This window comes from Paroedura picta, chromosome 5, assembly GCF_049243985.1.
Source record: "Paroedura picta isolate Pp20150507F chromosome 5, Ppicta_v3.0, whole genome shotgun sequence".
Taxonomy (NCBI): domain Eukaryota; kingdom Metazoa; phylum Chordata; class Lepidosauria; order Squamata; family Gekkonidae; genus Paroedura; species Paroedura picta.
Window position 1 is genome coordinate 15,170,379 of NC_135373.1, and position 22,853 is coordinate 15,193,231.

General features: G+C 45.5%; 1 protein-coding gene across 3 annotated transcripts in view; it reads right to left on the reverse strand.

Moving 5' to 3' along the window:
- The window catches only part of CLPTM1 (CLPTM1 regulator of GABA type A receptor forward trafficking), a 56,808-nt gene that overhangs the window by 29,422 nt on the left and 4,533 nt on the right, over positions 1-22,853 (reverse strand). For 2 of the 3 annotated variants that reach the window (XM_077336606.1, XM_077336607.1), the window contains exon 2: positions 21,707-21,822. In XM_077336606.1, coding sequence (XP_077192721.1) covers positions 21,707-21,822 — 116 coding nt within the window. Of the gene's footprint in view, positions 1-21,706; positions 21,826-22,853 lie in introns of all 3 variants that reach the window. The other variant, XM_077336604.1, reaches the window with a different exon arrangement.

The following is a 22,853-nucleotide window of genomic DNA, read 5'->3' on the forward strand; positions in this document are numbered from 1 at the left end:
AAGCAAGAGAATTAAATGTGGATTTTCAAAGGACAGCAAGAATAGACAGAGAAGCATACTGGAATCAGAAGAGCAAGCAGTTAGAAGATTACAAAAAGGAACACACAAGAAATGCTTTCTCACAAGCAAAAGGGTTCCAAATGCTATTTGCTGCTCACAAAAGCATTATTATCAAAGATAAAAAAGGGAATGGAAATTCACTCTCTTCAAAACGAAAAATAGAAATAAAGCTTGAACCAGCCATTCTTGAGGAGGAAGTTGAATGAGCCATGAGTCAATTGCCAAACAACAATGCCCAGTCATTGACATTATACCCATGGAATTGCTGAGATGTGCACCAATCAAGACCATTACTACTTTGTGCCAGAAAATCTGGGAAACTAATGACTTAACCAGAGGAGTGGAAACTGTGTTCAATCCCACTGCCAGTAGCCCTCGTTTCTCATGATAGTAAGATTCTGCTCAAAATCATACAACAACGCATAGCAACAACTATTGAAACAGCATGACCAGATATTCAAACTGGCTTTCAATGGGGGCATGGCATTCATGATCACACAGCAAACCTGCACTGATTTTGGGAAAGTCACATGAATATCAGAAGGATGTCTACATCTGCTTTACTGACTACAAGCTTTGACTGTGTGGATCACAACAAATTGTGGGAAGCCCTGTAAAATTTGGGATGCCAATGCATTTGATCAAACTGATGCAGTCGCTCTATGAAAACTAAGAAACCATTGTGGGTACACCATTTGGTGACATTTGACTGGTTCAAAACAGAGAAAAGAATGTATTCTTTCCCCCTTCCTGTTTAATTTGTAAGCTGAGATCATTATGGGAAAGATTGAACTCAAAGCATCAAATGCTGCAATTAAGACTGGCAAAAGGAACATAAATAATCTCTGGTATGCTGATGACACTACCCTCCTGCCAGAAACTAAGGAAGGCCTAGAACAGCTGAGTACCAAGGTCAAGGAAGTAAGGAAGAAATCTGGCCTTTTCTTAAACACTAAAACGACAAAAATCATGATCACTGCACAAAACAGACATGTCATAGTAACAATTGATGAAGAGATCGAATGCACTCAAGAATTCATTTTTCTTGGATCACAAATTGATGTGAGTGGTTACTGCAGTATGGAAATAAAACGTCAAATTACTCTGGGTTGCTCAGCAATGAAAGCCTGAACCAAACATGGAACAGCAAAGACGTGAGCCGGGCTGCCACATGTAGATTAGTTAGATCCATTGTATTTCCAATACCCACTTATGGCTGTGAAACTTGGACAATGGCCTGATATATCATAGGCAGGCAAAATCAGAAAACTCTGGCTCACTTACTTAAGCCTTATCATGTCCTCCAACTCAATGGAGAAAGCAATTATGCTAGGTTTGGTCAAGGGTAAAAGGAAACCAGGCCGACAGAGGGCGTAGTAGTTGGACACAATTGGGATGGACATTGCATGGCTGAGGGAAGCAGTGTGGGATCATGGATTGTGGCGACAGCTGTACCATGGGATTACCAAGAGTCAGACACAACTGAATGGTTGACACCAACAACCTCCCCAAGAAAAACATCGGCTAAGAACAAAATTTGGCCTCTCAACCAGTGGCATAATTCAGTGCACCTTTTATGGCAGTCTTAATGGCAATACTCTAACCTGGACAGTCCAGCGTAGCCCAATCTTGTTTAATCTTGGAAGTTAAGCAGGGTTAGCCCTGGTGAGAATTTGGATGAGAGACCACCAAGGAACAGAGGCAGGCAATGCAAACCATCTGTTGATCTCTTGTCCTGATTTGGATGGCCCAGGCTAGCCCCATCTAGTCAATCGTGGAAAGCAAGCAGGGTTAGCCCTCTGACGAGAGACCACCAAGTAAATGCAGAGGCAGGCAATGGCAAACCACCTTTGTTCATCTCTGCCCTGACCTGGATGGCCTGTTCATGTCAAGTTTTGGAAGGTAAGCGATGTCGGTTCTGGTCATGCAAAACCCATTCAGCAAACCACCCCTGAAGATCTCTCCCCTTGAAAATCCAATAGCAGCCTTTCTCAACTTTTATACCATTGAGAAACCCCTAAAAACATTTATCGAGAAACCCCAGAAAGTAGCTTGATCTTTCCGAATATAGTTGGGAAGCATAGCCCCCTCCCCTCTAGGACCAGCACTGGCCATTTTGGGAGGAGTGGATGGGTCAACTTGACCATATATGGTCACCTAATAAATGCTTAGCACATTTTTTAAAAAGTATTAAAATTAATTAACTCCCACCCATTCAGGAAACCTTTCCAGGGCTACCAAGATACTCCAAGGGATCACAAAACCCTGGTTGAGAAAGCCTACCCTGCAGGGTGGCCATGTCAGCTGTGACATGACTAACAAAAAACAGGGAACCTTGTGGAAGAATTCAGGAAGGATAATATGCAAACCACAAATTCATAAAATTATACAAATTGAAAAAGTATACATACAATTTTTAATAACAAGATACAAAAACTATTCTCAAGTACAATATATACTGTATAAATTATGAAAAGATCAAATTATGTTACAAAAAGTCAGAAAAAAATACAATATTTCATGATATCTCCAACACTATCTCAGAAAAGTAACAAGAGTACAGTGTCACATAATGTCTCCTCACAATGAATCACAATGTTTAAATATAACTCCCAACATGACCCAGCTCAGCCTGTTTCGCATCAGCTTGTGCAGGGGAATACATAGAGGATCAAACAACTGAATTAGGTCTTTCTTTAAATATAAAGTTGACTGTAATTATGGAGAAAAACCTTGAGCTCCTGAAGGAAGAATAGTAGCTAACCATTGTTCCCCCAAACACATAAAACAAGCTTGCCTTGCAAGCAACATCTCCGTGCAGTACAGCATTTAAAGGCTCAGTTCCCAAGACCTTCATTATCCCTGCCCTGGAGAGTCTTGCCCTGGCTGGTACTCGGATGAGGGACCCCTGAGGGAGAATAGGCTGGTGATGGGGAGGCAAGCAATGGCAAAGCCCCTCTCGCCCTCAATAACCTCTGAGGTTGTCATAAGTCTTTCCATTGTCATTGCATTGGATGTTTTATGTGGCTCAACTGAATGTTTTTTGAGTCTACAAATGAAGTATGTGGGACACCGGGATTCTCTGTGCTGCCCTTTGGCTTAAAAAAATTCTGCAAGAGGTAGACCTTCAGAAGAATTCAGATTTATGGTTGGCAGCAGCCAGTTGGTCAAACTGCACATTTAAGCCAGCCTTTCTCAACCAGGGTTTGGTGGACAACTCTGTAAGAGTTTCCCAGATCGTTCCCAGAATTAACCCAGAGGTTAATTCACTTTATATATTTTTAAAATTTGTTAAACATTGATTAGGTGGTATGACAGTATATGGTCATGTTGACTTGTCCCCCCCCCAAATGGTCAATGGGTGGGAGGGGGTGGGAGGGGGAGGGGCCCCAGGTTTGCTTCCCAACTGTATTCTGCACCACTGCACCACTGCTGGGGTTTCTTGAAGCCTGAAGAATGTTTCAGGGGTTTCTCAACCATAAAAGTTGGAAAAGGCTGGTTTACACGGAAGGCCATGGGGAAAGGGAAACCAGAACAGTCAACTAAGCAAGTGCCTCACCTTCCTGTGCTCCGGCTGCCGCCTGAAGAGCACATCGGTGGGATCCAGCCTTAAGTTAATTCCCCACCTTTTGTGTTCCTTGTAATTCTCGCATGCTAGAAGAGGTGGAGCTGGTCTTTGATACCCCACTTTTCACTACCAGGAGGAGTCCCAAAATAGCTTACAAACACCATTCCCTTCCTCTTCCTATAACTGACGGCCCGTGAAATAGGTGGAGCTGAAAGAACTCAGAGTACCTTCTGCCTACGCCCCTCAAAGAGCTTAGCACCCTGCCACCGTCAACTGGATAGTGATCCCTGGCCCAAAACCCGCCCGCTTGACCTCAGCCAGGGCCAGAGCCTTCTCGGTCCTGGCCCCCACCTAGTGGAACGAGCTCCCAGATGAGACCAGGGCCCTGATGGAACTAAAACAGTTCCACAGGTCCTGCAGAAGGGAGCTCCTCCACCAGGCATTTGGCTGAGGTCGACTGGAACCAGGAACATCTTGCTGGGTCCCTGAATATCCCTCCTAGGAATTATCCTGTTTAAACTGTTATCTTCTGTTGTTGTTACCACTGTTGTATTCTGACACAAAAACCTTACGGCTCGTGGCGGGTTACAACATTTTAAAACCCCCAATAAAATCCATTAAAATCCCTCAACATGAACCGCCCTGAGCCCTAAGCGAGGGTGATATACAAATCTGTAACAGGGGAGCTGTTATATAATAAACTAAGGGCTAAGTGGGCAGACAGTGGGCCCTGCCTCAGACAGGTCATGTCCACTCAGGGCAATCTGGAGACAGGGGACAGTCTGCCCCTGACCACTGCAGAGAGAGGTCAGTAGGGCTGCCAGGGGGGGTGAGAACAGAGGCTGCGCCCCAAGGCTGTCCTGTCATGTCCAAGGCTTTTCCAAGGCTTTTCGACAGGGGACAGTCTGCCCCTGACCACTGCAGAGAGAGGTCAGTAGGGCTGCCAGGGGGGGTGAGAACAGAGGCTTTTCGCCCCAAGGCTGTCCTGTCATGTCCAACTGCAAACTCCCTCGGAACCCAGACAGAGCTGGCAGGAGGCTGGAGAGTGCACTCCCTCCCCCTCCGTCCCTTCAGGCCTGCTGCGAAGGAGCCTCTGACAGGCCCTGACTGAGGGGAGGGAGGCCTTTCCTAGAGCAATGCAGGGGAGCCTGAGGGCCTTCCTTTTGAGGGGGGGAGGGACTTTCCCCTTCTGCCAAACAGTTGCCTGACAGGGAGGCCACAGAAAAGCCCCTTCTCACTTAAAATACTGCTCTGGCCGGGGATTAGACACAGACAAGCCTTTCTTCTTTGCAACTCTCTGCAGATTTGAGGCCTACTGCACAGTGTTATTCTGCAGACGAAATTGAATGCTGTTGTAGAGGTTCTGTTTTCTCCTGTTTCATCTGTACAACAAACCTGTGCAGTAGGCCTCAAGTATTTCAATTCAACAACAACCTGTGTGGGAGACCTTAAATGTTTCTTCTCCACCACAACCCTGTCCAAAGTAGCCCTTTCTGCCTGGGGAGCTGATCTTTATACTCTGCAGATGAGCTGTAATTCCAGGAGTTCTCCAGGCCCCACCTGGAATTGGTTGCCATGTAATCTCCCCCTAAGAAGAGGCTCCAGTCTGATTTCCCCTTCACATATTTGAAAACATGGCTCTGGAAAGCTCATCTGTAACCACTATGCCACAATTCCTGAAGGTCAGTCCTCTCCCACACTCAACGAACATTCCACACCACAGATTCTTGAAACCCATATCTCCACACCCATGGCCTCATTTGCCACCACGCCACCACAACCTCCCACACAACACACACATTCAACCCCATTCCCTTACAGACTGGACAACTCTTCCCCTTCCTCTTCCCACGGGCAAGCTCTAGGACCCGTTGTTTCCAGGATACAACGGGCTTTGCCCCTAGTGTAATAAACAGAGAGCTGCCCTGCAAGAACAACTCTAAGAGTTTTGTGATTAGGCCATTGTCACCCAGCTAGCTGCATTTGGAGAAATCAAGCCCAGTTCTCCAGATCAGAGTTTGCCACCTTTTAACCACTACATCATTCTAGGGATGTGCACTTTGGCTCGGCTCAGCTGATCACTGAAGCCCAAGCCGGTGCATAGGCAGCCAGCACCGCCAAGGCGGCCAAGCCAAAGCATACACCACACTGGCTCTACCTCTGGGATGCTTTAATTGGGCTGAGTAGAAACCATAGCAAAACACTGCTGGTCCCAAATTTTAATGCAGATGGCCATGACTACCTACACTGTTTTGCCAGCGCTGAGAATATGGAGCTCCTTGCAGGCTGGATTTTTTTCCTCAGGTGGTCTTCACCTGGCAAATTTCAGTGCTGCCAGCACAGTAAAGATGATTCCCTCATCAAGCTCAGTTAAAACTATGTCTCAAAACACTCTTCCAGTTGATAAGTCAGAACTGCTGGGCTTCTTTCTACTGGGGCTTGTGACTCACTGGTTAGACCTGCAAAGCCAGCTCCTGCTTCGTAAATTTAATAAAAATACAGGCGGGTTTTCTTCTATCCAGACAGATTTTTAAAATGTAGAAGTTCATATTCAGGAGACAGTCACTATCATGTAATATCCCCCCAAAGCAATCTTGATTAAAGATTTTTTTAAATTACATTTAGAACTTTTCTTCCCAATGCAGACCCAGAATGCCTTACAATGTTCTCTTCCACTCCATTTCATCCCCACAATGGCCCTTTCAGGACCCAGATAACTAACCTGGGCACAGGTGGGCAGGCTGCTAGTTTTAAAAAAAAATCAAAACATCTTAATAACCTGCCAGAGCATTTGATTAGGTTGCAAATTGAGATCCAAGATCAGCCGACACCACTGTGAGACAGCAAACTAGACACTAATATAGCATATAAAAATAAGATGCAATTCAATAAGGAGAAGTGCAGAGCTCCACATCTGCGTCACAAGAATGAGAAGCAGGCCTACAGGATGGAAGGTAGCAGTGTGTGCGAATGAGATCTTGGGGTCCTTGTGGACTGTAAACTAAATATGAGCAGAGAATGTGATGTGGCGGTAAAGAAGGCAAATGCAGTCTTGGGCTGTATCAACAGAAGGCTGTATCAACCTTCAAGGTCATACATGGTCTGGGCTCTGAGTACCTAAGAAACCGCTTCTCAACCTATGCTCCACAAAGAGCACTACACTCCATTAACACCAACAAACTGGTGGTCCCTGGCCCCAGGGAAGCTCGTCTGTTATCAACCAGAGCTAGGGCTTTCGCAGTCTTGGCCGGTCCCTGTTGGAATGAGCCCCCAGATAACATCAGGGCCCTGCCTTAGCTAAAATAATTTCGCAGGACATGCAAAAAGGGCTTGTCCACCAGGCGTTGGTCAGGACAAGTGAATAAGCCACCAACAACAGCCCAGTGGCCCCTCTCACCATCCACTGCACTAACAGAAGAAAAACAAAATCACAGTGCAGAAAAGCTGAGTTGCAATTACAAACTGTGTTATTCGATGCACATTCCTATGATTAAAGATGTTATGATATACAAGTCAAGATGTTGACTTTATTATGAATGTTCTAATATAAACTGCCTTGAGCTGAAAGGGAGAGCAGTATATAAATATAATTAAATAAAAAAATCAAATAATTAAAAAAGCAAGTGAACAAATAATAAAAATCACAAGATGTCATAGTCCCTATGCTGTATGACACATTGGTTAGATCCCATCTGGAGTCCCGTGTGCAGTTCTGGAGGCCTCACTTCAAAAAAGGATGTGGACAAAATTGAGAGGGTGCAGAGGAATAAGACGAGGATGATCCAGGGCCTGGGGAGGAAAGGCTGAGGGACTTAGGGATTTTCAGCCTGCAGAAGAGGAGACGGAGAGGGGACAGTATTTGAAAGGTTGGCACTTCAAGGAGGGCAGGGAAAGATTCCTGTTGGCAGCAGAGGATAGGACCGCAGTAACAGGTTTAAACTACATGTAGAATGATATCAGCTAGATATCAGGGGGGGAGGGAAATTCACTGTCAGAGTAGGTCAGCCATGGAATGGGCTGCGTAAGGAGGTGGGGGGCTCCCCCTCACTGGCCGTCTTCAAGCAGGGGCTGGACACGTACCTATTATGGATGCTTTAGGCTTCCAACTTGATTCTAAATAAGAGATGCCTAAATATTTCCCTTCAAGCAATAAAACAGGAAGACTTAAAAGAACATACTGAACTGTTTCACAACTTGCATCTTGACCATTATTATCACTATTAGAAGAAATCTTTGTTTTGCATGCGATGTACACTAGCATGAAGGGTGGGACTGGATGTCTTCCTGATCCCGGAGGACACCTTCTTGGTAAGTATTCAATGGCCGTTCTCCCTCTGGGACCCAGGAGGACATCCTGGTGGGACATCCAAGAGCAGTCCCTCATATTACAGGGTGGGAGTCAGCTCCAGCGACCACCTTGTGCTGCAGAACCCTCCTGCTGGAAGCCATGTCTGCTGTGCTTGCTGTGTCAATTTTGTAGTGTCTGATGAAGGTAGTCACCCTAGTCCACATGGCTGCCTGGCAAACCTCCTCCATGGAGGCCCTCTTAGCAAACGCCGCATTAATTGCCAAGCTCTTAATGGAATGTGCAAAAATGCCTTAGGAATTTTTCTTGTGCTCTGCAGGCTTCGATTAGGACCTCAGGCACCTGCTGATGGCTGCATTGGACACAGAAGTCCCCATGTTGGGAGATGACACTGCAATGAACAAAGTCACTGATTTCCTACGATCTTTTGTTCTCAGGTTGTGCCAGACCTTATCCATATCATTTTCGGGATGTGAAGAAGAGTTGGTTCTTATATGCCGCTTTTCCCTACCCGAAGGAGGCTCAAAGCAGCTTACAGTCGCGTTCCCATTCCTCTCCCCACAACAGACACCCTGTGGGGTGGGTGAGACTGAGAGAGCACTGATATCACTGCCCGGTCAGAACAGTTTTATCAGTGCCGTGGCGAGCCCAAGGTCACCCAGCTGGTTGCATGTGGGGGAACACAGAATCGAACCTGGCATGCCAGAGTAGAAGTCTACACTCCTAACCACTACTACTGTGCATAGAAGGTAGGCAAATTTAACTCCTGAGAGACGTGAAACCCCGAATCTGTGATAGCCAAATGGCCCAATTAGGGTGCCCAGCTCCAATTAATCACACAGAGAAAAACCTTTTAAATATTTTTATTGCAGAAAAATACATGGGAGAGAACAATAGGATTACATAGTGCAGAGAACAAAAGGGTTTGTTGTTGTTAGGTGCGAAGTCATGTCCGACCCATCACGGCCCCATGGACAATGATCCTCCAGGCCTTCCTGTCCTCTACCATTCTCCAGAGTCCATTTAAGTTTGCACCTACTGCTTCAGTGACTCCATCCAGCCACCTCATTCTCTGTCGTCCCCTTCTTCTTTTGCCCTCAATCGCTCCCAGCATTAGGCTCTTCTCCAGGGAGTCCTTCCTTCTCATGAGGTGGCCAAAGTATTTGAGTTTCATCTTCAGGATCTGGCCTTCTAAGGAGCAGGCAGGGCTGATCTCCTCTAGGACTGTGTTAAACCAAAAAAGGAACAAAACCCAACCTTAACAGGTAGGAACCCAAAGGTTGAGCTGAACAATAAAAATAATGTAAAACTTGTTGGTTGTTTATTATGGTGCACAATTAAAAACAGAATAAAAACTTCTTAAAAACTATACCGAACTAACAGCGCATAGAACCAAGGACCAAACACGTTTTGACCCTTCCGGGTCTTCCTCAGTGGTCAAGATTATGATAATACACTCTATATAGAAATGTACTTATATAGAACTCTCTATAATGTATAGCTCAATGGCTGAGTGGGATCTGTAATGTGTAAATTTTATCCTTTTTGGAGACAAATTCCTAAGTATAGGAATATATAAGTACCTAAGTACAACAGGTTTTAGGAGCCTCTTGTGGCGCAGAGTGGTAAGGCAGCCGTCTGAAAGCTTTGCCCATGAGGCTGGGAGTTCAATCCCAGCAGCCGACTCAAGCTCGACTCAGCCTTCCATCCTTCCGAGGTCGGTAAAATGAGTACCCAGCTTGCTGGGGGGTAAACGGTCATGACTGGGGAAGGCACTGGCAAACCACCCCGTATTGAGTCTGCCATGAAAACGCTGGAGGGCGTCACCCCAAGGGTCAGACATGACTTGGTGCTTGCACAGGGGATACCTTTACCTTTACCTTTTTTACAACAGGTTTTACATTATTTTCATTGTTCAGCTCAACTTTTTGAGTTCCTCCTCTAGGACTGACCAGTTTGCTCGCCTTGCAGTCTAAGGGACTCACAAGAGTCTTCTCCAGCACCAGAGTTCAAAAGCCTCAATTCTTATGGTCCAACTTTCACAGCCATACATTGCAACTGGGAATACCATAGCCTTGACTAAACGCACTTTTGTTGGCAGGGTGAGGTCTCTGCATTTTAGGATGCTGTCTAGATTTGCCATAGCTTTCCTCCCCAGGAGCAAACGTCTTTTAATTTCTTTGCTGCAGTCCCCCATCTGCAGTGATCTTGGAGCTCCGGAAAATAAAATCTGTCACTATCTCCATTTCTTCCCCATCTATTTGCCAGGAATTGAGAGGGCTGGATGCCATGATCTTTGTTTTCTTGATGTTGAGTTTCAAGCCAACTTTTGCACTTTCCTTTTTCACCCACATCAACAGGCTCTTTAGTTCCTCTTCACTTTCTGACATTTGGTATCATCTGCATATCTGAGGTTGTTGATATTTCTCCCTGCAATCTTGATCCCAATTTGTGACTCCTCTAATCCCGCCTTTCTCATGATGTGCTCCGCATACAAATTAAATAGGCAAGGTGACAGTATACAGCCTTGACCAACTCCTTTCTCAATTTTGAAACAATCAGTGATTCTATGCTCGGTTCTCACTGTTGCTTCTTGACCTGCATGTAAGTTTCTCAAGAGACAAATAAGATGCTCTGGTATTCCCATCTCTTTAAGAACTTGCCACAATTTGTTCTTCTCTTTAAGAACTTACCACAATGAAGCAGAAGTACGTAGATGTTTTTCTAGAACTCCCTAGCTTTCTCCATGATTCAGCGTATATTGGCAATTTGATCTCTAGTTCCTCTGCCTCTTCGAAACCCTGCCTGTACTTCTGGAAGTTTTCGGTCCACATATTGCTGGAGCCAGGATTTTGAGCATAACTTTGCTAGCATGAGAAATGAGTGCAATGGTGCGGTAGTTTGAACATTCTTTGGCATTGCCCTTCTTTGGGATTGGAATGTAGACTGACCTTTTCCAATCCTGTGGGCATTGTTGAGTTTTCCAAATTTGCTGGCATGTTGATAGGATTACAATTAATAGGATTACATAGTGTTAAATGCACTTTCTTTGGAGGCAGGAAGAGATGATACCTTGCAGGATGAGCCAATAGCCTGGGGTCTCTACCTCCCCAATCCACCTCCTGGGAACACCCTTACGCCAGCCATCTAGGAACTGCTGACAGGTCCACAAAAGTGATTACCTGCTTCTCCCCCCCTCCCCCACCTCCAGATTGTTTACATAAATGGTGATGATACACTCTTGTTCCATTTCTCTAGTCTTGAGAAGGACTCACCTACAGCATAAACTTTGGTCATGTGAGAGGGCTTATTAAAAACTACATTCTAGAGAGGAACAGGCCATTTTCTCTGCCTGGTAAGAACCAAAGACTTGAACCAGGACAGACCAGGATGTAGAATTATAGCCAATTCCTAATAACTGTATGCTCAGTCAGAAGGTTGCAATCATTTTCTTTACCACCAGGCCATCAATCCCTCCTCTTGGGACTTTCCCAGCGTAAACGTCCCCTTTGCCCCCTCTGAGGGGGCCAAATGACTGCAATCTTCCTGTGTGCTGGTGGGGATGAAAACCATTAAGGCCAAATCAAATTTAGCAATCAATTGCTCGGGCAGTCAAATCTTGTAGTAGCTGGGCCTGGGCAAAAGAACCCTAATTGGGTCGTTTGGCTATCATCTTCTTTAGGCTTACTTAAGATCCTAAGAACAACTTTATCCTCGTGAAATACACACAAGTCTACGTTGGTAGAGAGTGCTCCCAATTCTAAGATGCGCCTAGCGGAAATAACCTCCACCAAGAATAGTGTCTTCATGTGTAAGGAATTGATCTGATTGGTTCGAAAGTTTACTTGACTAGTACCTTGAGAACTATTTTTAAATTCCATGTAGGGGAATGATAAATCACTGAAGGTTCTGCAGATGCGACCCCTTTTGGGAACCGCACAATATGAGGGTGCTATGAAACAGGACTGCCTCCTTCCAGAGGAAGAGCTGTCAATAACACTATCTTTGTAATGTCCCTAATCTCAGTCTGTTCCTGATGCCATCTTGGAGAAACCGCACTATGTTTGAGCACCATGCAGTTTTACTGCCGTCCTGCAGCACCAGTGGACAAATGCCTTACGGGCGCAATTGTACAAACTAATCAAAGGCCATGAAGGTATCAGTTACCTCCTTGCTATAACCTTTCCTGGACAAAATCACCCAGTTTCCACAGTCAACTCCCTGTGTAGGTTCTCGGATCTGAATCCCCCTTGGTGGTTGATAAGCCTTTGCGGCTACGTTGTCAATACGTATCCAAAAGTGTGTGCCCTGGATCTGATCTCTGGAGGCCAGAAGAGCCAACCTTATTGCTCGAAGCTCCAGGAAGTTTATTGGCTGACTCTTTTTGCACTTGGACCATTGGCCCTGAATTGGTTTGTCATTGATAAGAGCCCCTCCATCTGTGAAGATTTGTTGGTCTGACATTATGAGGAATGTTTTTCCTTTCAGAACGTTAGCCCTGGAAGACCACCATCGTAGGCTTGTCTTGACATGGAAGCTCACCTTGATCAGGAGGTTGATCTTTTGGGAGATCTTCCACTGGGGAGGCCCCAACAGGGCTTGAAGTGGTCGAGAGTGGAAGTGGCCCCACTGTACAGCTTTGAAATTCGCCACCACGAGATCTGGTAGGAAAGTTGCATCAGTGATGACCTATTGGCCTGTATCACAACTGTGACCATCTTTATGGTCCTCAGCTCTGACTGAGGAAGAAAGAAGGTCAACTGAGAGGTATCCATGATAACCCCCAAATGTTTGAGGCATTGGGTTGGCACTCGTGAACTCTTCTCCAGATATGAACTGGCAAAGTTTTTGTTTAACCGTTTCTGTATGTAGGGTTGCCAGCTCCCTGGAAGGTCATCCAATTAAGGTCACCCAATTAAGGATGAACATGCAAGACCTCCTGATGTAGGAGAACTACCACAAATATCCTTGTGAACACGCGAGAAGCAGAAGACAGGATGAATGGAAGGTCCTTGAACTAATAATGGAGTTCCCCTAGGCATAGTCTGAGAAAATGCCTGTGTGCGAAATAGATTGGGATGTGAAGATAAGCATCCTGTAGATCCAAAGAGGTCAAGAACTCTCTTGCAGGGCCTTGGTGACTGATCTGAAGAGCCAGCTTGGTATAGTGGTTAGGAGTGTGGACTTCTAATTGGGCAAACTGGGTTGGATTCCGTGCTCCCCCACGTGCAGCCAGCTGCGTGACCCTGGGCTCACCACAGCGATGATAAAGCTGTTCTGACTGAGCAGGAATATCTTTCAACCTCACCTCCCTCACAGGGTGTCTGTTGTGGGGAGAGGAAAGGGAAGACTATTATAAGCCACTCCGAGACTCTTTTGGGTAGAGAAAAGCAGCATACAAGAACCGACTCCTCTTCTTCTTAAGAGTTTCCATTCTGAACTTTTTCACTTCCATGATCTTGTAGCTGCTCTTGAAAGAACAGAATTAGTACTACATGGTTTAAAGCAATCTGCTCTGCTACTGGACAGAGCCTCAGATGGCTAAAAAAAACCGCAGCAGCACACAAAGGAAATGGGTGAAGTGGAAGGGGAGGCAAGAAAGAGGAAGTCTAAAGATCAGTAAGAAAAAGGGTTAAAGATAGGAAAAAGAGAAAAATTCTAATAGATAAGGCCTACCTACCTGCTTTCCCTCTCGAGGCAGGAAGAAGACTGGAAGTGGGCGCCTCCCACCAAGGCAGACAAGAAGTCGAAATTTGGTCCTGCCTCCCTCTAAGCGTGATAAGAAATGTTCAGGAGAATATTGGCTATCAACATAGTTAGATGAAGAGACATTTTAAAGAGGAAAATGCGACATTCTGAATCTAAGGCAGGCTTTTTAAAACCCTGGGGGTTAATTTTTTAAAAACTGCTCAGAATTTATTGGATGATATGACCATATATGGCCCCATCAACCTATTCCTTCTCTCCCAAAATGGCCAATGATGGGTAGATGTGTACAAAGCGATGCTTCCTGAACATATTCTGCATGAATACATCACTTTGGGATTTCTTCATGTCTGAAAAATATTTTTGGTAAAAAAGCTGAAAAAGGCTGATCTAAGGCAAAGATCATATCAAACATCAAATCATCAGTCAGTCCTTGAGCAGCTAGAGCAGATGGCTGTAATTACTAAGTCAGCATGACTTTCTCAAGAAATTACTAAGAGTCAGCATGGCTTTCTCTTTTTTTGAGGAAGTTACTACGTTACTATATCAGGGGAAAGCTCTGGACATAGCTTACCTTGATTTCAGTAAGGCTTTTGATAGGGCTCCAAATGATATTCTTATTGACATGTTGGTAAAATACAGTATGGATCCTATTACTGTTAGGTGGGTCAAGAACTGGTTGACAGACTGAAACCCAGAGGGTGCTTGTAAATGGTTTGTCATCTTCATGGAGAGGAGTGATGAGTAGAGTGCCTCAAGGATCTGTCCTGGGCCCTGTATTGCTCGACATATTTATAAATTATTTGGATGAAGAAATAGAGGGGGTGCTTATTAAATTTGCAGATGACGCTAAACTGGGAGGGGTAGCAAACACACCAAAAGAGAGAATCAGAACTCAGAATGATCTTGACAGGCAAGAAAATGGGGCTAAAATGAATAAAATAAACTTAAATAGTTATTAATGTAAAGTTCTTCATTTAGGTAGGAAAAATCATATGCATCACTATAAGATGGGCAAGACTTGTCTTGGCAATAGTATGAGTGAAAAGAATCTAGGGGTTTTAGTAGAACAGACACTGAATACAAGTCAGCAGTGTGACTCGGTGGCTAAAAAGACCAATGGGAATTTGGGCTATATTAAAAGAAGTGTTGTGCCCAGACGATGCGAAGTGATGTCACCGCTTTATTCCGCTCTGGGAAGACTTCACTTGAAGTACTATGTTCAGTTCTGGGCACCACAACTGAAGAAAGAAATAGAGAAACTGGAGTGTGTCCAGTGAGGGGCTACAAAGATGGTGAGGGATTTGTAGAACAAGTCATACGAGGAAAGGTTCAGGGAGCTTGGTCTGTTTAGCTTGGAGAGATGACGACTAAGGGATGGAGCAGAGTTGTTTTCTGTTGCCCCAGAGGGTCGGACCAGAATCAATGGGTCGAAATTAAATCCAAAGACTTTTGGCTAAACATGTAGAAGAAGTTCGTGACAGAGCGGTTCCTCAGTGGAACAGGCTTCCTCAGGAGTTAAACAGAGGCTAGAGACTCATCTGACAGAAATGCTGATTGTGAGTGGGTGGGCAGGAAGGGATATGCTAGTGTTTGTCTCTTGTGGCCCTTCCTTGCATACCCATTGTGGGATGGTAGATGAATTCCCAGGGCCAGGCTGGATTCTGGAGATCTTTGGTGGTGGGGGATCACTTGGCCATGTAGGTGGGCAGGAAATCTTGGCCACTGTAGGAGGGCAGGTAGTTGTGAGTTCCCATATTGTGCTAGACTAGATGACTCTGGAGGTACCTTCCAACTCTATGAATCTATGATCCCTTTATTAAAGTGCTGGTTCCATACAGCTACATTCGAAAGTAAGCATTCCCCCCAAAGGAGCTGCTGGGATTTTTGATTACTTTGCAGGGCTCATGTATCCTGGGCATTGCTTTGTATCACGTTCCGGGAATGTTGGCATCAAAAGCAAAGAACAGGCCGTTACTCTCTGCGATTTTGCCTTCTGCTGCCCACAAACCAAAAAGGTCAGATTTTGAAGCAACATAATGACCTTGCTCTAATGGAAATATTAAAGGCCCCAGATATAGGACAAATCTGGTACAAAAAATGCCAAGAATGAACAAACAGAATAGTCCATCACACCCTCAAAAGAGGCTGGCCATTCAGCTGCATGCCTTACTGACTGGAATTCAGTATTCCATTTATTGATCAGCCATAGGCAATTTCAATCAAAAGAAAAATGCACCCAATCAAGATTCGAAGACAAAACACAAGGAATCATAAGGAGGAAAGAGGTATAAACATTGTCAAATACATTCCTACATAATATAAATACAGTACAGCAAATCATAATAATTAAACCTTCAACCTAATCATGCAGTTTAGATCTTATCTTGGTGGCGAGGGCAAACAATGCAACTCTGCTGGTGGCATACGTATCGTTGTTTGATAAGAGTAAAATCAGATTTTCTGTTTTGGAAAGAAGGAAGTATTCTTTTAATAAACTTGCCTCTCGGTTCATCATAAAGAAGAAGAGTTGATTCCTTTATGCCACTTTTCTCTACCCAAAGGAGTCTTCAAAGCGGCTTACATTCACCTTCCCTTTCCTCTCCCCATAACAGACACCCTGTGAGGTAGGTGAGGCTGAGAGAGCCCTGATATTACTGCTTGGTCAGAACAGCTTTCAGTGTTGTGGTGAGCCCAGCTGGCTGCATCGGCAGGAGGAGCAGAGAACCAAACTTGGCTCGCCAGATTAGATGTCTGCACTCCTAACCTCTACACCAAGGGGGCATTCTATTACATAGTGCTCAAGGTCCTCAACCATGCCCCCATTCACATACAGTATTTGCTGGCGTATAAGACTACTTCCCCCCCCCCCGAAAAACATGCCTCCAAGTGGGGGGGTCATCCTATACGTCGGGTGCACTTCAGTTGGGATAGACATAGCTGCCCATAGTGGCCCATAGTACTGTATTTTGAGTGGAATTGTTGGGGGGTCGTCTTATACGCCCAGTCGTCTTATACGCCGGCAAATACAGTATATAAGTGCATCCAGTTAAGAGGAGACGGGAGAACTGGCTGCTGCATACTGCCAATGGTAACAATTGAAATCTTAGATGAGAAAAGGCCATCCTTAGTTAGGGATGGCAGGCTCTCCTAATATAGGGACTTGAACTTCCAAATCTAATCAGGTCATCTGGGATTACATATTGTGAAGCAATGCTGTTTCATCATTATCAGGGGTTAGTTTTAGGCTCTGGCAGCTGAGGGAATCTCTTATATAGGTGGAAGGCCTAATTCAGGCCTCATAAGGGCCGCTCGGGAACCTTTGGGGAGTGCTGGAATCCTTCTCATGAAAAGATTTTGGATCGTTTCTAAGATACTAATCACTTGTTCATTCTTTACTGAGTGGAATTGGACAACAGAGGATGGTGATAATGGTTTAATTTCTAGGTTGCCCCTCCCTGCACAGCAGGTTTGGAGCTGCTTAAAAAATGGCACATACATGGTATAAAAACATAGTTGTTTAAAATAATTCAATAAATACCAATTCTACCAATAAGAGTAGCAAATAGTAGCAAGAGTGGGGCAGAGAGACAAGGCCTTCATAAGAACATCAGGAGAGCCCTGCTGGGTCAGATCACTGACAGACCAACTAGTCCAGCATCCAGTTTTTCACAGTGGCCAACCAGTTCCTCTGGAGGGCCATCCACAGGGCAAGTTTAAAGGACCATCCACAGGGCAGAAGGAGTTGGTTCTTATAGACACTTCTCTACCCAACGGAGTCTCAAAGTGGCTTAAAGTAGTCTTCCCTTTCCCTTCCCCACAACAGACACCCTGTGGGGTGGGTGAGGCTGAGAGAGCCCTGATATCACTGCTCAGTGAGAGCAGTTTTATCAGTGCTGTGGCGAGCCCAAAGTCACCGAGCTGGCTGCATGTGGGGGAGCGCAGAGAGATCGAGGCCTTCCCCTGATAGGAGTATAAGAAGAGCTCTCCAGGTCCAGACCAGGCAGGATCCATCCAGTCCTGCCTCCTGTCTCACACAGGGGCCAGCCAGTTCCCCTGGAGCGCCAGCCACAGAGCAGAGAGACCGAGGCCATCATAAGAATCTAAGAAGAGCCCTGTTGGATCAGACCAACATCCACACCCACATAACACCCACAACAGAGCATAGAGACTGATGCCTTCCCCTGTCATTGTCCCCTAGCTCTGGGATTCAGAGGCTGGCTGCATCTGAACATGGAGGTTCCCTTTAGCTACCATGGCTAGAAGCCGCTGAAAGACCCTTCCCCTGTGAATCTATTTTAAAACTGTGGCAGGGGATTCCATATTCTTCAGCCTTTAAGAATCCACAAAAGTGTTGCTACCATGCAGATTATGGTTAGGGAGCATAGCTGTGGACACGGCCTACCCAGGGCTCCTCCCCTTCCAGACCCATCATGGGCCATTTTGGGGTGGGACCATATATGGTCATATCACCCAATAAATGTTTAACTAATTTTTAAAAATATATAAAAATTAATTAACTCCTACCCTATTGAGAACCCTTTCATAGGAAGCCTGCTGTATACAGCATAGGTCACCTCACTGAACACTGTCTTATACTTACAAATTCTTTGCACTTAAAAAGGACACATTGGGGAAGATTGTTTGTTGCTCAGTCTTTTCCAGGATTTGTTCATTTTCCATAAAGGTGCAGGATTCTTTTTAAAAAAATAATTCAAGGCACAATCAATGAGACCCTTCCCCCAGAAGTAATACAGCTAAAATGCAAGTTTAAAGTTTTTGCTTGGCTATCTAGGAAACTAAGCCCTTGCTTCTAATCCTGTCCTTCAAAGCTAATCTTGCCTTGGGCAAGTTGCCTTGTCTTTGGAGGGGGTGTGACTCAGGGCCATTCCGCACCAGGATCTATGTAGCAAATTGGTTGCGGAACGAAAAAACGCCATTTTAAATAGTGGAATTCGTCGTTATGCATACCTGCCTTTGTAGTGGAATCCAGTTGCGTTTCTATCGTTTCCCACAGGTTTCCGGCCTCGGCAAAAATTGCTATCCAGGAAGCGATATTGCTGAGCTTTGTCCCGCCCCTGGCAGTCAATCAAACGAGCAGCCAATGGGCGGCCGTTATTATGCTCCCCAAAAGCCCCTTTCTCTTTAAGGAAGGTTTAAAAAAAAACACATACACACGTTGCAACGAATCTGCGTTGATTTGTTGCAACGGAGAGACCCATCTAGCTAGCAGGTGGTGTTTGAGCTGCCGTTTCATCGTTGCCACGCTCCCCCCGAGTGAAAAAAAAAATACCCCCCACCCCCGCATGGGCGTGATTTTCGGCCGAAAATAGAGTAAAAAATAAAGGGAAAATAAACCAGCAAACAGGGCTGTGTGATGCTTGGTGACTTTAAACAGCTCTGGGGAGGGACTGCAGCCAGGGAAGCATCGCTGGGTAAACGAAGGCTCGCCGGTGCGTTGATCTCCGCTCGCTCCAAGAAAAAAAAAAGTGGTGATCACTTCGCCGGAAGATCAGAGGAGAGAGCCAGGGGGAGGGACTTTGCAGAAACTGCAACAATGGTAACACAGAGAACTTTCCCGCTAGTGTTGCAGATTGGTTGCAAGAGTGTAGCACTTGCCGAATACACTTTTTGGGATTTCCCTGAAAGCGCTACAACGAAGCACTTTTTGCGGATTGGTTTCAGAAGTGTTGCAGATTGTCAACGACGTTGTGCATAACAGCAAATCAGTAGCGATTTCAATTTGCAACCACTGTGTAATTTTGAACGAGTGCGGAATGGCCCTCAGTGCTGGAACCTCTGCTTGGCAACTGAAGGTCCCAGGTTCAATCCCTGGCATCTCCAGTTAGAAGGAAATGGCAGTAGTTGATGCAAAAAGATCCCTTCCTGAGAGAGAGCAGGAATCGGGATGCTGAACTCAAGACATGCTGGGAACAACCCCTAGAGTTGCCTAACCCCCAGGCGAGGTCTGGAATCTCCTGGAATCACAACTGATCTCCAGACAACTTTCTCCAGGAGAGCAGCAGGTAGTCTAAATAGACAAGACTGAACTTGTTTGAGGCAGGATGCTGGGCTAGATGAACCCTCCCTGGTCTGATCCAGCAAAGGTTCTTCTAAGGTTCTTATGGAGGCCTCAGCCTCTATCCCATGCCTGGACTTCCAGAGGAACTGGCTGGCCCCTGTGTGCGAGGGGAGGCTAGAGTAGATGGACCCTCCTTGATCTGACCCAGCAGGGCAGTTTTTAAATTCTTATCAGGGAAGGCCTCAGCCTCTCTGCCCTGTGGCTGGACTTCCAGGGAAACTGGCTGGCCCTGTGGAAAATGGGAAGCTGGCCAAGATGGGCCCTCCCGGATCTGATCCAGCAGAGTTAGAATCATAGAATAATAGAGTTGGAAGGGACCTCATGGATCATCTAGTCCAACCCCTTGCACTATGCAGGACACTCACATCCCTATCGTTCATCTACTGTAACCTGCCACCCCTTTGCCTTCACAGAATCAGCCTCTCCATCAGATGGCTATCTAGCCTCTGTTTAAAAATTTCCAAAGATGGAGAACGCACCACCTCCCGGGGAAGCCTGTTCCACTGAGTCAGGAACTTCTTCCAGATGTTTAGATGGAATTTCTTTTGAATTAATTTCATCCCATTTGTTTTGGTCTGTCCTTCTGGGGCAAGAGAGAACAATTCTACTGCTCCATATGGCACCTTTTTAAATACTTGAAGATGGTTATCAGATCCCTTATCAGTCGTCTCCTCTCCAGGCTAAACAGACCAAGCTCCCCCAACCTTTCTTCATATGTCTTGGTCTCCCCAAACCCCTCACCATCTTTTTCGCCCCCCTCTTGACACGTTCCAGTTTGTCAAGATCCCTCTTCAATTGGGGTGACCAAAACTGGACACAGTACTCCAAGTGAGGCTGAACCAGAACAGAGTAAAGCAGTACCATCACCTCCCGTGATCTGGACACGATACTCCGTTTGATACAGCCCAAAATCCCATTTGCCTTTTTAGCCACTGAGCCACACTGCTGACTCATGTTCAATGTATGGTCTACTAAGACTCCTAGATCCTTTTCGCACATGCTACTGCCAAGACAAGTCTCCCCTATCTTATATTGGTGTATTTGGTTTTTCCTACCTAAATGCAGAACTTTACATTGTCCCTATTGAACTTCATTTAATTCAGTTTAGCCCACTTCTCGAGCCTATCAAGATCATCCTGTATTCTGTTGCTGTCTTCAGTTGTGTTTGCTACCCCTCCCAGTTTAGTATCAACTGCAATTTAATTAGTATCCCCTTTAATCCCTCATCCAAATCATTTATAAATATGTTGAACAACACAGGCCCCAGGACAGATCCGTGGGGTACTCCACTTGTCACTCTTTTCCAAGAAGATGCTGAACCATTAACAAGTACCCTCGAGGTACGATTTGTCAACCAGTTATTGATCCACCTGACAGAATTAGGATCCATACCGCATTTTACCAAGTTCTTTTTATGTTCTTATCAAGCCTCTTTTTGGCCACTTGTGATAAAGGATGCTGGGCTGGATGGACTGCTGGTCTGATCCAGCAGCATTCTTTGTAGGTTCTTATGTATGCCTCAGTCTCTCTGCTCTGTCGTTGGCCCTCCTGAGGAACTGGTTGGCAGCAGTGACAAGTAGTGTGAGACAGGATGTTCGACTAGCTGGGCCACTGGTCTGATCCAGCAGGGCTCTCCTTAGGTTCTTACGAAGGTCAGTGTGTGTGAGGCAAGTCCCTGGACTACAGGGACTATTGGCCTGATCCAGCAGGAACTCTGAATACACTGAAGACGTGTATAGATGATGGGCACTGAGATTAGCTCTGGCTGTGTTACAGCGGGTGGTGCCACTTTAATCAGAACATACCTTCATGGGATAGAAACCCTGAAGGTGACTTCTGGAGGCCAACTGTGATAAGTAAACATCAACACTCTCACTCACACTCCCCCTCCCCAGACACACCTCTTGCAACAAAGCAATGTTAGTTTTTAACATACACACAAAAGCCTACAGTGACAACAACTCCAGGAGACTCAAGATCTTACCTGAACAAGACGCCTTTGATGACCTGCCAGGCATTTGGCGCCTGCTGTGGGGGCTGGTTCTGTTGCTGGGTCTCGGCAATGCCTTCGCCTCCCCCGGCAGTTCCATTGCTAGTCACCTGCTTTTGTTTTTTTTTGGGGGGGGGGGGGAGAAGAGGAAGAAATAAGAAAGATGCTAAAACAAATTCCCAAACGATCCAACAAGACTCCCCCTTTAGGGGGAATGTGAATTATTTCCTTTTGGGAGAAACCATTTCAACTCCACTGGTCATTAATACACAAATCAGTGCGGGTTTCGAGAGGTCTGGCTGTGGGCTGCTTACCGCGGTAGATTCAAAACTTCACCTTGGCTATGAAACCCATTGGCCTCTATCATATGCTTTAGCAAGTCAGGCCAAAGGGCCTGTCAGCCCATCCCAACAGCAGCCAGCAAGAATTCTCCTGAAACTGCAATGAGAGCCTGGGCAGAAGGGCCCACCTTACGCCCTGCCATGGAAAAGGAAGGCCTCTGCCCTTGGACCAGGGGGTTCTACAACCACCATGCCAAACAACTGCTGGTGGCTGTATCCTTCACAATGTTGTACATTTCCCGTTTGAAACCATTTAAGCTGCTTCCGTGGATGCAATTTATTTTTATTTATTAACTGCTCCCAGCAAGCTGGCTCACAGCGGTTCACAATAACATAGCATAAAACAATATATCCAATCCATAAAACCACATACAATAAATACACAATAATCCTAAAACATGCTATGTTTGGAAATTTCAGCTTTGGAAATAAGGGAAGGAAAGCCCAAACAGGGAAAGGCTAGAGTTGACTCGCAGCATCCAAAGGAAATCCAAAGTGAGGCTAAAACAAGGGATATCTCCTAATGCAGAAACAGTCATAGTGCCACCTTCAATGCCTTCTGACGAAGTGTGCATGCACACAAAAGCTTATACCCAGAATTAATGTTGGTTGGTCTTCAAGGTGTCACTGGATATAACTTTGTCTTCAGACTAACATGGCAACCCACCTTCAGGAGAGTAACAAAATTGAAAGCCCAATACAGTCAATGGACTTAGAAAGGAGCAGCTCTGCCGAGGATGGTCCCGTTACGTTCTTAAAATAAATGGGCACAAACGAAAGGTACTGAAAAATGCAGCCCT